The 12,429-nt window shown below is 40.4% G+C and overlaps 1 protein-coding gene across 1 annotated transcript; it reads left to right on the plus strand.

Moving 5' to 3' along the window:
- Positions 1–8,572, plus strand: LOC119738288 (CDP-diacylglycerol--glycerol-3-phosphate 3-phosphatidyltransferase, mitochondrial-like). Its single transcript, XM_038213128.1, is given in 11 exon segments — positions 1–97; positions 954–1,209; positions 2,288–2,365; positions 2,944–2,992; positions 2,995–3,232; positions 3,917–4,098; positions 4,540–5,186; positions 6,221–6,380; positions 6,958–7,023; positions 7,421–7,503; positions 7,805–8,572. Coding segments are annotated over 11 exon segments (1,938 nt in total). The 5' UTR covers positions 1–38; the 3' UTR covers positions 7,925–8,572.
- The last annotated feature ends 3,857 nt before the right edge of the window (positions 8,573–12,429 follow it).

Here is a 12,429-nt window from a genome sequence, read left to right on the forward strand (position 1 = left end):
TCATAATTAGCGCCCTCTTGTGACAGAATAAATTCAAGATGGCAGCCTCCATGCACATTGCTCGTGTTGCTGCGCCGGTTTTACGGTCGCACTCAAGGTAGTTTTTCGTTAGAATTACGTTTTTTGTGTGCAATATCGAATCTAATCTAACTACATCTAATGTCAACATTAGAACTTTATTTGTGAACTCTGTAGCATATTCTGCCTTGAAGTTAGTGACCGTTTCATTTTTATGTACTGTTACGAATACGGATTACGGAAAAGTGACACTGTCACCATGGTCACTGACACTACAGGTGACACTGTGACAGTGACAAGGCCAAAAAAACCAAAAAAATTGTACCTAGGAAAACTGTTGCAACCTGACATTACACTTTTTTTTCTCAAAAGCCTATATCATCTCAATGAATTGAACTAAAAGGCCAGTCTGAGTCATTGCAAAACTGATGACAAGACATGAATCTGGGACTGGTGACAGGTTGCAACATTTTTTCTGTCACTTTATGTGTTTGGAATCATCTAAATACTTATTGTCAATTTAGTTCGAGCGAGCGTGCTGCCTAGTGGATAGCACGCCTGTACATGTATCGCGCAAGTGCTCCGCTTGCGTTCGAAACCCATCTAGGCCTACATTGTTGTTTTGAAACTTCATTTTTTTGTGTCCAAAAAAGTTAGAATTGTCTACTTTGATTGTTTTAAATCCAATCCCACATTTCATTTCCTTTTTCTGTTTCATCGCTCTGGAGGGAAATCAAGTCCGAAATTGCATTGAGTCTGATTCCCATGTTGTGAATACAAAGTCACAATGACAATAAAAGCATGGAACCAGACGAAGATTCGTCAAAGTAAAAATGTCTAAGTCCCAGTAAAAAAGCTAAAAAATTGAAGACCGGGTCACGGTAAAATATCCGCTGCCTTATATTTCATAATTTTTTTCCTGAAAACAAATTCAGTTTCTGTCATCATGCCCGCGGGAAAATAACGCATGGTGTTCGATTCGCTCGAAGGAGAAATTATTGTTCCGGTCATCGCATTCCCAATCCCTCGTCATCACACTCCTCATCACACCCAGCTGGACAACCAAGGGAAGGTCCCCCGGGAGTCTTTGAACAGTTTGACTGGATCGCAGACAAGGCTCCAAGATTCTCTGTTTGTGGCGACCGGATTACAATCCTGAAAGGACCTGCCGAATATTTTGAAACACTGAAGGTGTGTGAAAGTCTCTCATGGATATTTGGCCGGTGCCGTAAATTGTTGTTTTCGTGTAGGCTTTCTCTGATTGGCTTATTTATATTTACCTCGTATTGGCTGCGCCATCTACTTGTAGTAAACACTATTTTCCCTCCAGGGTTTGCTGGAGGAATCAGTGATGACTAACGTTTACTGAAAGAAAGTCGGCACTTAGTATACATGTATATCCACTCCCAAGGTCTGAAGCTTGTAAAATGAGTTGGTTCATTTGATCATGTTGGTCAATTTTCAATTTTGCTTTGTCCCTTAATTGTTTTCATATTAACTCATAGTTTAGCTGGGCACTGGGTATTAAAATTGCAATGTCATTTGACTTGATTTTGTTAAGCCCTAACCTTACCATGGTCCCAACTTTGGCTGGGACCGTCCCAACTTATGTGTTCCAGTCAGAACACTTTTGTTAGGATGGACCCAGCTTAAGTTGAGGCTGTCCCAACTAAAGTTGGGACCAATGGTCAAGTTGGGGCGTAAAAATATCACAAACAATGTGTTTATTTTGACCATCACTCATTTATGATTTTAATCTACATCTCTGCCAAGATGAAATGAAATGTTCTTCCAAGATGAATTTTGAACAATTAGGAACATTTCTACTCTGCATTTGGAGTAATTGCTCATTTGACATCCTTGAATATGAAAATAGTAGGTGTGTAAGATATAGGTCGTCAATAATTATTTCCATTGTTGAAGACTTGAAGACTTTCCAGGAGACCCTTCACTGTTACTTTGATTTACTCAATTATAGATCTTCGGACTTCCGACTCATTTTGTTGGATTGGGGCACAATTACATTTGTAAAGTATGTATTATTACCATGATTGCCATAATTATTAATCATTGTTAATATACTGGAACTTCATTAAAATGCCTTTGCAGTTCTTGCCTTTTTTTTTTCCTTCTCATTTTACTTCAGTTTGGTTTTAAAAGAACTATCATCTCAGTGAGTTAAACCCCAACAAGTTTGAAGAGAACATTGATAAGCTTTTGGGTTATGGGTTGTTTTTACAATTTTTGTATTTTCTGTGTTCATTTCTAGGAACGGATGGAAACCTGCAAGCGACGAGTGGTACTCGCTGCTCTTTATCTGGGCACAGGACCTCAGGAAGATGAACTTGTGAGTATATGAGGCGTATAAGTTCAGTAAAGATGATTTGGCATTGAAACCTCCCAAACCATTTGTTTGAAAGATTTCCTCACAAGGAAAATGTTTTAAAATCTTCCAACTCATCGGTTTCATTATATTGTCAAAGTTGCTGTATGCATTTTGTGTATTCAGCCCTTTCCTTACAAAAGCATCAGGACACCTGTGCTATTTCTGTTATGTTTCATCATGCTGTGCAATACCTATGAGGTGCAATACCTATGAGGTGCAATACCTATGAGGCTCAATCTCAAAAACTCCTTAGACCTCACGAGGTTCAATGAAAACCTCATTTAAAAAAATAAATACCCCTTATTTAAAAAAAAAAATCAAACTTTTCATTTTTCCTCATTAGGTGTTCAATAGACTATACAATGCCTTCAAAATTCAGCCTCATCAAACCTCACATACTAAAGACCTCATTTTAAGATACTTGATTACATGCATATCACCACTTACCTCATACCTCTACTCCCTCTTGTTCCCTTGAAAAGGCGAATCATCACTTTTCTGTCTGTCCTTAGCACGTCCTTTTTCAATTTCTCTGTCAGGTCGCCTCACTTTATGAGGCATGTAGGAGGAGCCGCCTCGCCAACCCCTCATCCCCCTCGAGGTTCAGATTCTCCTGGACTGTACGCGAGGTTCCCGAGGGAGGCACAACTCTCGGACCATGCTACTGCCTCTGCTTCAAGACTTTGAGTCTGAGGTACGGGTGTCTCTGTACCACACCCCGGACCTCAGAGGAACCTTAAAGAAATTGATTCCCGAGAGATATAACGAGGTTATCGGATTGTCCCATCTTAAAGTTTGTATCTTTGACGACACGCTGATTATTAGTGGGTAAGTCCTTCGAATGTTTGAGACTTAGCAAACTGTGAGAAAGAAAGGCTTCAACCTTCCCACGAATTCCTATAAACCCATTCCCTTGTCGCATGTAATGAATTTGTTCCTAAACTTAATGAGATATTCTAAAATTACAACCACCTTATGAAAAATTCACACAAAAATAACCTGGTCTTGAACATAAATTATGTTTTGAAAAAATTCTGATCCTAATGATCAATTAAGGTCATTGCCCATCCAAAGCAACTCTTGGACTTGACTGTCAACAGTTTGAAATGTTCAGTTGCCATAGATCTGAGTTCTCCAAAATACAGGGTGTCCCCAAAACCCGAACCCTCAAAGCGCCCTGCTTTTTCAGCTTTTTTTAACAATTACATCACAAAGATTGATACATATTTTACAAGTATACCAGTTTGAACATTAGATTACCAACAATGAAAAAGTCTTTCAAATCGGAAAAAAATATTGATTGAGTAATGGCCAATTGAAAACAAGTGCCACTTTTTCCATTTTGTCCACGGTGACTGATATTTGAATCTTGCAGATCTGTGAAAGAGGCTACCAAGTAGAGGGCAGCACAGTAAACATGTAAAGAAGTTTTTCTGTATTTCCATCAGCTATGACGTTTTCATCATCATCATTGCCTTTCATCTTTACTCTTTCTTTTAACTTATTTTACAGAGCTAATTTGAGTGATTCCTACTTCACCAATCGCCAGGACCGTTACGTAATGCTTGAAGACTGCCCTCACGTGGCAGACTTCTTCCATGAGCTTGTGTCCGCAGTCAGTTCGTTCTCCTTCCAGCTGAACCCTGATGACACTTTGACCCTTGACCCAGAGGTCAACATCCACCCTTACGAAGGTATGATCAGGTTACGTCTTCTGAACAGAAATCTGTATACGATCTAATATTTCTGGTCTAAACTTTTTAAAACAGGAGGATGTCGGCACTTTTTGCACTTTGAGAAAAAAAGACTGATGTGGTTTGAGTTTGGAATAATTTGCCCTTGAGCATTAAACTGAGGTCTTGCCATGATGACTGAGGTCTTGCCAGGCAAATTGAAAATTGACCTCCTGGTTTTGTAGATATTTTAAAAATAGTCAGACCGACACTTTTTTGGGGACATACTTTATTGCACTATTGATCTGCTATTTCGCGTGAAAGAAAACAAGCATTTGCAGAGTGTAAAGCTTCTCCTTAGAAAAAAAATTGCAATCAGTGATTAAAATTGTATTAAAAAAAAGCAGTATTGTTTATGTTTTTGTAAAAACTGTAAATGGAAAATATTGAATTTTTTTTCAGGGGATGAAAACAAATTTAAAGAGATTGCGAGAGACAGGATACAGCAGGTCCTAGATCCATCCAGATGGAACCAGACTAGTGGTCATGTGACCCAATCCAGACTGACCAATCAGAGCCAAGATGCCAGACACAGCCACAGGAAATCCAAGCGTAGGAAACACAGGAATCCTGGTGATGAAATCGTTGCACGGGAAAACTTGAGAGGAATGCACAAAGATGTCACTTTCTCTGTGGATGAAAGGAACGGTTTAGACCACACTCCGCTTTCTCAATCAAGCACTCCAAGATTCTCGTGGGACGAACAAAAGGACGACGCACAAATGATTTCCAGTGGTAAAATGTTAGCTTCCGAGTCCGCAATTCCGAGCATCAAAATGCAAAATCAACACCAGAGTAGAACTGAATCAACTAGCTCTAATGGCAATGCAAGCCGAACTGAAGTCAGTGACACCCTGATATATCCTCTTGTCCAAATGGGGTCATTTGGGGTCAGAGTTGACCAGGAGGTCACGTGTCAGCTCCTCCAGTCTGCTGAGACGGACTCGCATTGCGCCTTGGCGTCGGGATACTTTAATCTGACCAAGGAGTACATGGATTTGGTGCTGGGGTCCAAGGCTTCCTACAGTATCCTGATGGCATCTCCAGAGGTATAGTTCGGTTCAAGGATTTGTAGAGATGTGTGACTTGAGTCCAGGACTCAAGACTTGAGTCGGTCCCAAATTGCAACATGACTCAAGTCAAGTCAAAAGCACCAATCCAATGGAAGACAAAATGGCGACTTTGACTTAAATCGAGTCGCATTGACAAAATGCTCAGATTTGGACACTTGAATATCATGACTTGAACTTGACATCGAGGACTAGTGTCTTGCAAGTTACCAACAATATCTTCTTTAAAACTTTTGGTAACAAAAATTCTGATTTATGCTTACCATTGCAAGGAAAAACATCCGAGACACATACATGTACATGTATGTAAGTACTCAGGCATGCAACTTTTCCTGGGATCCGCTGTTTTCCTCTTTTTTTTTTGCTTCTCAGGAATTCCATTACAAATTGAAAAATACTGTACAAAGTCATGTGTCGTTTGGAATTTCCTCGTTTTATCTCAGTTCCCAGTTGCATGCCTGAGTACTTCATTTACATAAATTGCTATCCTATGGAATGGTAAGAACAGAGTTACCGTTTATTGTACTGTCCTCAAGTATTTTTGTCAACTAAAGGAAGGGGATTAACCCTAACCCTGCCAGACGCAACACAGTGCATCAGGTGCAAAAGTCTGGTGCTCTTTGGTGCATTCAGCTACCAACACCAGTGCATAAACGGCCGCTTCTGAGTCAATGAGATCTAGTCCCATTGAACAATGCCTCAGTTGTATCCTGCTGCATTTGGTGACCACAGACTCTGAGGCACTTTGGCTTGAAGACTTTTGGCCAGATGGATCTTGCTGCACTGGGCAGGCTTGTCACTTATTAGACAAATGTTGCATGTTGCTGCGTTTGGCAGGGCTCTAGCAAACATACCCTGAAGGGTTAGGGTTAAGTTTATGTTATCTAGTGATATTTCCACATTATAGTATTTAAACTAATAGGTACATGTACGTGTGGCTGATGATTTGTGAGGGAAGTTCGCAGTGCTTTCAATCAATATTATGTGACGGTTTTCTTTCTCCAAATTTATAGGCCAATGGTTTCTTTGGTGCCCGAGGTATCTCTGGCTATGTACCCACGGCGTACACCTTCATTGCAAGGAATTTCTTGAGGAAAGTCGGATGGCGAAAAGTTGCACACAGAATCTCCATGTATGAATACTATCGACAGGGATGGACATTTCATGTCAAAGGTACAAAATCACAAAACTCGTCGGTGAAGGGCAAAACCTAATTTGATCTACATCACCCTGACGCAAAATTCCATCTTATGAAAACTTGGAATTGGAATCGTCTGTCCAGTTTTTGAGAACTCGATTCCCTGTAGTATTTCCTGTCCTTGTGACATCTGACACCTACTATATAATTCTGATGCACTCTTTAACCCTAACTCCCTAGCATGATTTACTAGGAACCATTCTAAGCCTGGAAAATTCCATCACCATATGGGAAACTTTGCACACACATATTTCTGACTTAGTTTCTGGAGGTGTGCCAACCCAATGTAAAAAGACTGTCAGTTTAGGGGTACTGTACCCATCCTGACAGATTCCAACAAAACATGCAGTTGGGGTTAGGTGGGTTGAGTTCTGTTTAAGGCAATTGTGAATAGCAAACTACCTACCCAACAAATAAAAAAAAAAATGTTTTTGAAGTCACTTTGAAAGATACTTGAATGGCAAATTACAAAGTACCATGGTAACAGGACAGGAATATTGTCGTAGTTTGGACCCTAAATTTAAAGAATGACCCGTACACTTTATATTTCAGGCCTGTGGTACTACCTTCGAGATGAATCACTACCTTCCCTCACCCTGATTGGCTCTCCGAATTTCGGTAAGTGATTAGCAATTAAAACGAATATTACAAAAACCTCCAAGAAAGTGTTGTTTTAGAAGGTGGTCAACTTTCGAGGCCGTTTTCTTTGATCGCTAGTTTTTACTGGTATGTACATGGGTGACACTTCGTGGTGGTGCTGACGATATGCACGCAAAGCAATATGCACATGCTGTGTCTTGTCAGGAGGGCTTTTGAAACTGGTTAAAAACTGCCCTTTCTTGTTTTTGCACAGAACCCATACCCTGAAATATCAGACATTCACAAATTTACAAATGACCAGCACTCTAATCAGACTTTTGAAAAAGCATCAAAATTGATATATCATATCTTTAAGACTCAGTGTAGTTTATGCTTTTATTTACTTCATTTACCTTATTTTACCTTATTGCATTAGGTCATAGGTCAGTGCATCGTGATCTAGAGGCCCAGCTGGCAATTGTAACGACCAATCATCAGCTTCGAAATCAACTCCATCAGGTGATTATTCTTAATTGGGCGTGGGAGGGGGGGGGGGGGGGGGGGAGAGGAACAGGGTAAATTAGGCTTTTTCTTTTTATTGATTTTTCATATTGATATGTGCAAAAATATAATATGCCCTTTGTTCTATGTTGAACATATTTTAATTGTACTGAATTTTGGTGCCAATTTTTGTGACGTTAAATTTGCTTCTCATTGCAGTCCGATGATTATTAAACGGCCTTTAGAAAACATTTCGGTTTTTGTTATAATTTATGAAAAGAAATTGCAGTAGTTCAGATTCAGTGATTCTTCCCTCTAGGAGAGGCAAGATTTCTTCAATCAGTCCGAGGTTGTGACCCCGTCGACGTTCAGAAGAAAGGAGCGTAGAGTCCCCCTCTGGGCCAAGATATTCACCATCGTTGCCAGGAACTTCTTCTGAGCGGCAGGGTCTTCTTTTGGGGACGTCCGTGTTGTATAATTCCCCACTTGTCGAATCCCAAGTCATCCAATCTCAAGTCAAAAAGTTAGTTATCACGTTATCAAAGATTTCTGGCTTGGATGCATGCTGAAATCATATAACAAAAGACTCGATGGAGGAATAGCACCACAATGGGGGGAGGAGTTTGTTTAGGCGGTTTAACCCCCCCCCCCCCCCTCGGGCCCCAAAGGGTGCGTTCGAGCGTGTTACTCTTGCTATGACGGGGAGCATACTCTTGCTAACCCGTGGGTCGTACTTCTGCCGTTCGTGCGCTCAGGGCTATACTCGTGTTAATGTGAGTAGCACGCTCGAACGCACCCAGAAAGTGGACCATAATGCAGATAAAGTAGCACATGCCTGCTTATTCCCCCCCCCCCCCTGACAGCTACCCCCCCCCCCCATTGTGCCATAGCTGGATCCGCCCATCATCAGAAGTGAAATCAAGCCACAATGTCATAGAAACTCAGTCACAAATCAATCACAAGTCACTCAGTGTCAAGTCCAGTGACCGGCTATGAAAATGCACTGTCATAAAGGTATTCCTGCAAAGCTGCTGTTACATTAGTGTTTACAAAAATAGCACTCAAGATTTTATTTATTTAGACTTAGACCCCCCAAAAAATAAGTCGGTCTCTGGTCAGCGCGCGCGTCGATTTTAATCATGCGCGTCAATCTTTTTTTTTTCCAAAATGTTCCGCGGTAGCTCCAACAGTAGCTCCTCTATTTCCGCACCTCAATTTTTTTTTACCAAAGAGCACCAAGGAATGGGAAATTGCACCAAGGCAAATGATCGAAAGCACCAAGGCAAATTATGGAGGACACCAATGTACATGAGGACACCAAAAAGCAAAATAGTACCCACCTTGTCTGTACAATCCAAGCTTGAAGAAAAAGAAAAAAAAAAAGCCGCGTGGCCGCGTCAATTCCGGAACTTTGGTCTGACCAGAGACCGAATATTTTTTTTTGGGCCTTATCACAATATTGTGTCCGCAGAAGTTTTGTGTAGATCTGATGGATGGTAGGGTTGGCTAACTAGCCCCCCCCCCCTCCTTATCCAGAATGACCAATGTAATTATTTGCATAACATATATTTATCTTGTCCTAGTAATAAATCCAAAAAGAAATCTGAATTCTTCATCTGAATTGAGATTGATGAAATGCATTGATTCCTTTTGTGAACTATCAATCACTATTTAATAAAATCACTATTTAACTATTTAACAAAACCTCTTTCATCCAAAAATACGATTTCAAGAATCGTCACAATTCCCTTCAAACATCACCAACGATAAAACCTCAGTTTAAAAGTAAAAATAGTCAACCAAGTCCTTTTGAAGGCCCATCTTTAAAAAAACCGTGGATTTTATAAATCATATCGTTTGCCTGTCCGGGGTTGTTAATAAAGATATTGTTATTGACAGTTATTGAAACAAGTATTGTGTCATTTTTGTTGTTGTTCCTAACAGTCAGCATACACAATAAATTGCTGTTTTGGGGACAAAGCAGGTTTTTGGGTCATTGCGTCTAAATGGTAATATTCTTCGAATGGATTGATCAATTTCAGTAAAAAATGTTTCATTTGAAAGTAGCTTATGAAATTGGCTTTCCAGTCATTGTTTTTGGTGCTACATATTTTTTAAAATATGAAGTACAATTTTTGGGGTTTGGGTTCCACTTTTTTGACTCGCCTCTATCTTGCAGAGTAGTTAATAAACTGACATAATTGACACAATAGACCTTACGCAAAGTGGCTGACCGTCTTGGCGAGCATCAGTTGTTATTTTAATTCAGCAACAGTGAATGCACAAAAGGTCCACTTGTGCATGTTCCAGCAAAACAACGGCGAAGATGGCAACTTGGTCTACTTCAAATCCAACAAATTAGGAAATATACTCGGATTTCTCTTGGGTAGTCAAGAAACATTGATTTTTATTAAAGGGAATATACAAAATTTGCAAACATTGGAAAACAAAACTACCTATTTTTTACGAAATAACTTAGTAGGATGTTGGTAAATGAAAGTCTAAAGCATCCTGCAAAATTATGGCACCTGGTGTGAAGTCATTTTCAAGAAAAGTGGTATTTTGTATAAATTTCCAACGGTGGTCGTCCGACCACCATAGGAAAAACCTAACTATTTTTCAACTACTGCTCCAAATTTACCATTTGTTTTTTCAATCCAAATTTTGTTTGCTATTGATTACATGTTCATGAACGGATGCTAGACTGGTTTCCTTACCTTACAATTTTCCGGCACTACTTGAACATTTTTGTTTTTCTTGGTTTTTCCAGCATTTTCGAACACAAAACTTCAAACTTGTCAGTGTAACAATATTTGATATATTATACTAACCCCTCAAATAGTTCATTTCTGAAAATTACACAATGATTGTGGGTAATTTTTCCTCCAAAAGATTATCACTTCTAACAAGTAAACAAATTAAGCCCTGAAGCCTTCCACTTCATTGTAAACTCGATGATTTTGGGCGATTTTCGTAACCTCCAAAGTTGCGTTCCCGTGCTCAAAGTCAATTATTTTTTGCAGGAATAAATTTGTCAACTTGTGTGTTTTATTCCAACAAAAAAAAACCTCCTTTTCCTTGTTTGGATGTACTGGTCCAAATTTCAATCCGAATTTGTAAAAATATACACTTCAAAGTCACTCTGGTCCAACCTTTGAACACTTTCAATAAGAGAGTTTGAGGGTAAAGAAACTCATTTTCGTGTACAAATCGAGAGAGGGTCGAAAGCTATTTTCAAAATACGCCTATTTTTAACCAGAATTACTTTCCTGGGTTGAAATTCGGACCACATATCCCTTACATAAAACACTTTAATTTACGACTGATAGTTCACCTTGGAAATTCCTACTTTTTTTAAAGTAAAATCCATACTATTCACTAGTTAGAAATTGCCGCGTGGAGACCTTCACAAGACATTTTTTATTATGTACAGCAACGTACATGTACGTGGGATCCTCATCATCACGCGTGGTCACTGTGTGGTGAACCATATGAAGGTATACTTTTTTCTGGGTTGAATCCACGCATGCTTTGGTGCATAACGGCACCATTTGAAAATTCCCTCAAAAACGTGTTTCTGGAGCGGTAGTGAAAGAAGCGGCAGCGGCCCTCGCTATCAATAGGAATTGCACTATGGCCGGTTTTACGGCCCGACATTTCACTCCGTCAAAGAAAACACTAATCTGCGAGATTCTGTGGGCAGTTCGGTGTTTCCCTCAATGCACGAGAAACGGGCTAAAACGGACCGGTTGAAAATACAAAATGTCGCCCTAATGTACATCTCGGTGAAACATAGCTTTTCCATTGCAATAGCACTAAATGTGCTCGTAGTCCGGCGGCCCATAGGCAACCACGTAAATGCGGGATTCTGCAGAACCACGAGGGACATTCTTTTGTACACAGCGGCTGCGGTAGAAAATGGCGCTAAAATGCGATTTTCAATGAGGTGGTGCAATTGGGTAAGGAGTCGCTTATCCCATTGAAATCACGTAGTGAAGTGGGTTTCGCCAGTTGAATGCAATTGAACCGGGAGAACCCACACTTCGTGGACGTTAGCAGATCCTTCCGCTTGTCTAGTGTACATAAACTGCTTGGCTTGAAAATGCTCTGAAAACGTGTTTTCTGAACCGATTGTGTGCTGTTTTGTGCAGTCCCCCGTTTCAATATGAATTGCACTACGTTCGGGCTTTGCTTGTGGAAAATGTGACTCGTGAAAGAAAACACCAATCTGCGAGATTTTGTGGGAAGTTCGCCGTTTCCATCAATGCACGAGAACCCAGCACAAATGCAGCGGTTGAAACATAACTGTCCCATTGCAATGTGTGTTTTGATTTATATTCTACGGCCTTATTCACACTGTGTGATTACAGCGCGATCACAGTGTGTTAACCATATGAAAAGGCAATTTTTGTGGGCGATTCCACGCATTCCTTTGTGTATAAAGGCATCGTTAGAAAATTCCCTCAAAACGTGTTTCTGGAGTAGTGGCGCAAAAGGACCAGCAGGGATGTCACTCCATAGGAATTGCACTGTAACCGGCTTTCCTAGCGAAAATTTCTGTCCGTGAAAGAAAACGCCAATCTGCGAGATTATGTAGGCAGTTCGCTGTTTCTTACAATGCACGAGAAACGAGCACAAATTGACCGGTTGGGAAACACAGAAAGTCGCCCTAATGTTCATCTTCCAAACATATAACTTTTCCATTGCAAAAGCACTACGCGTGCTTGTAGTGTGTCGGCCGACAGGCAACCACGTAAATGCGGGATTCTGTGCAATCATCAGAGGCATTCTTTTGTACACGGCGGTTGCGGTAGAAAATGGCGCTAAAATGCGATTTTCAATGAGGCGGTGCAACTAGGTGACAACGAGCTCGCTCATGATTTGTCACCTTCGAGAGAGCTGGATCTGCCCGAGTGCCCGTGCACCAGATTTGAAATCCGGTGT

Source organism: Patiria miniata, unplaced genomic scaffold (genome assembly GCF_015706575.1).
Source record: "Patiria miniata isolate m_02_andy unplaced genomic scaffold, ASM1570657v1 HiC_scaffold_3, whole genome shotgun sequence".
In the NCBI taxonomy this organism is placed as follows: Eukaryota; Metazoa; Echinodermata; class Asteroidea; order Valvatida; family Asterinidae; genus Patiria; species Patiria miniata.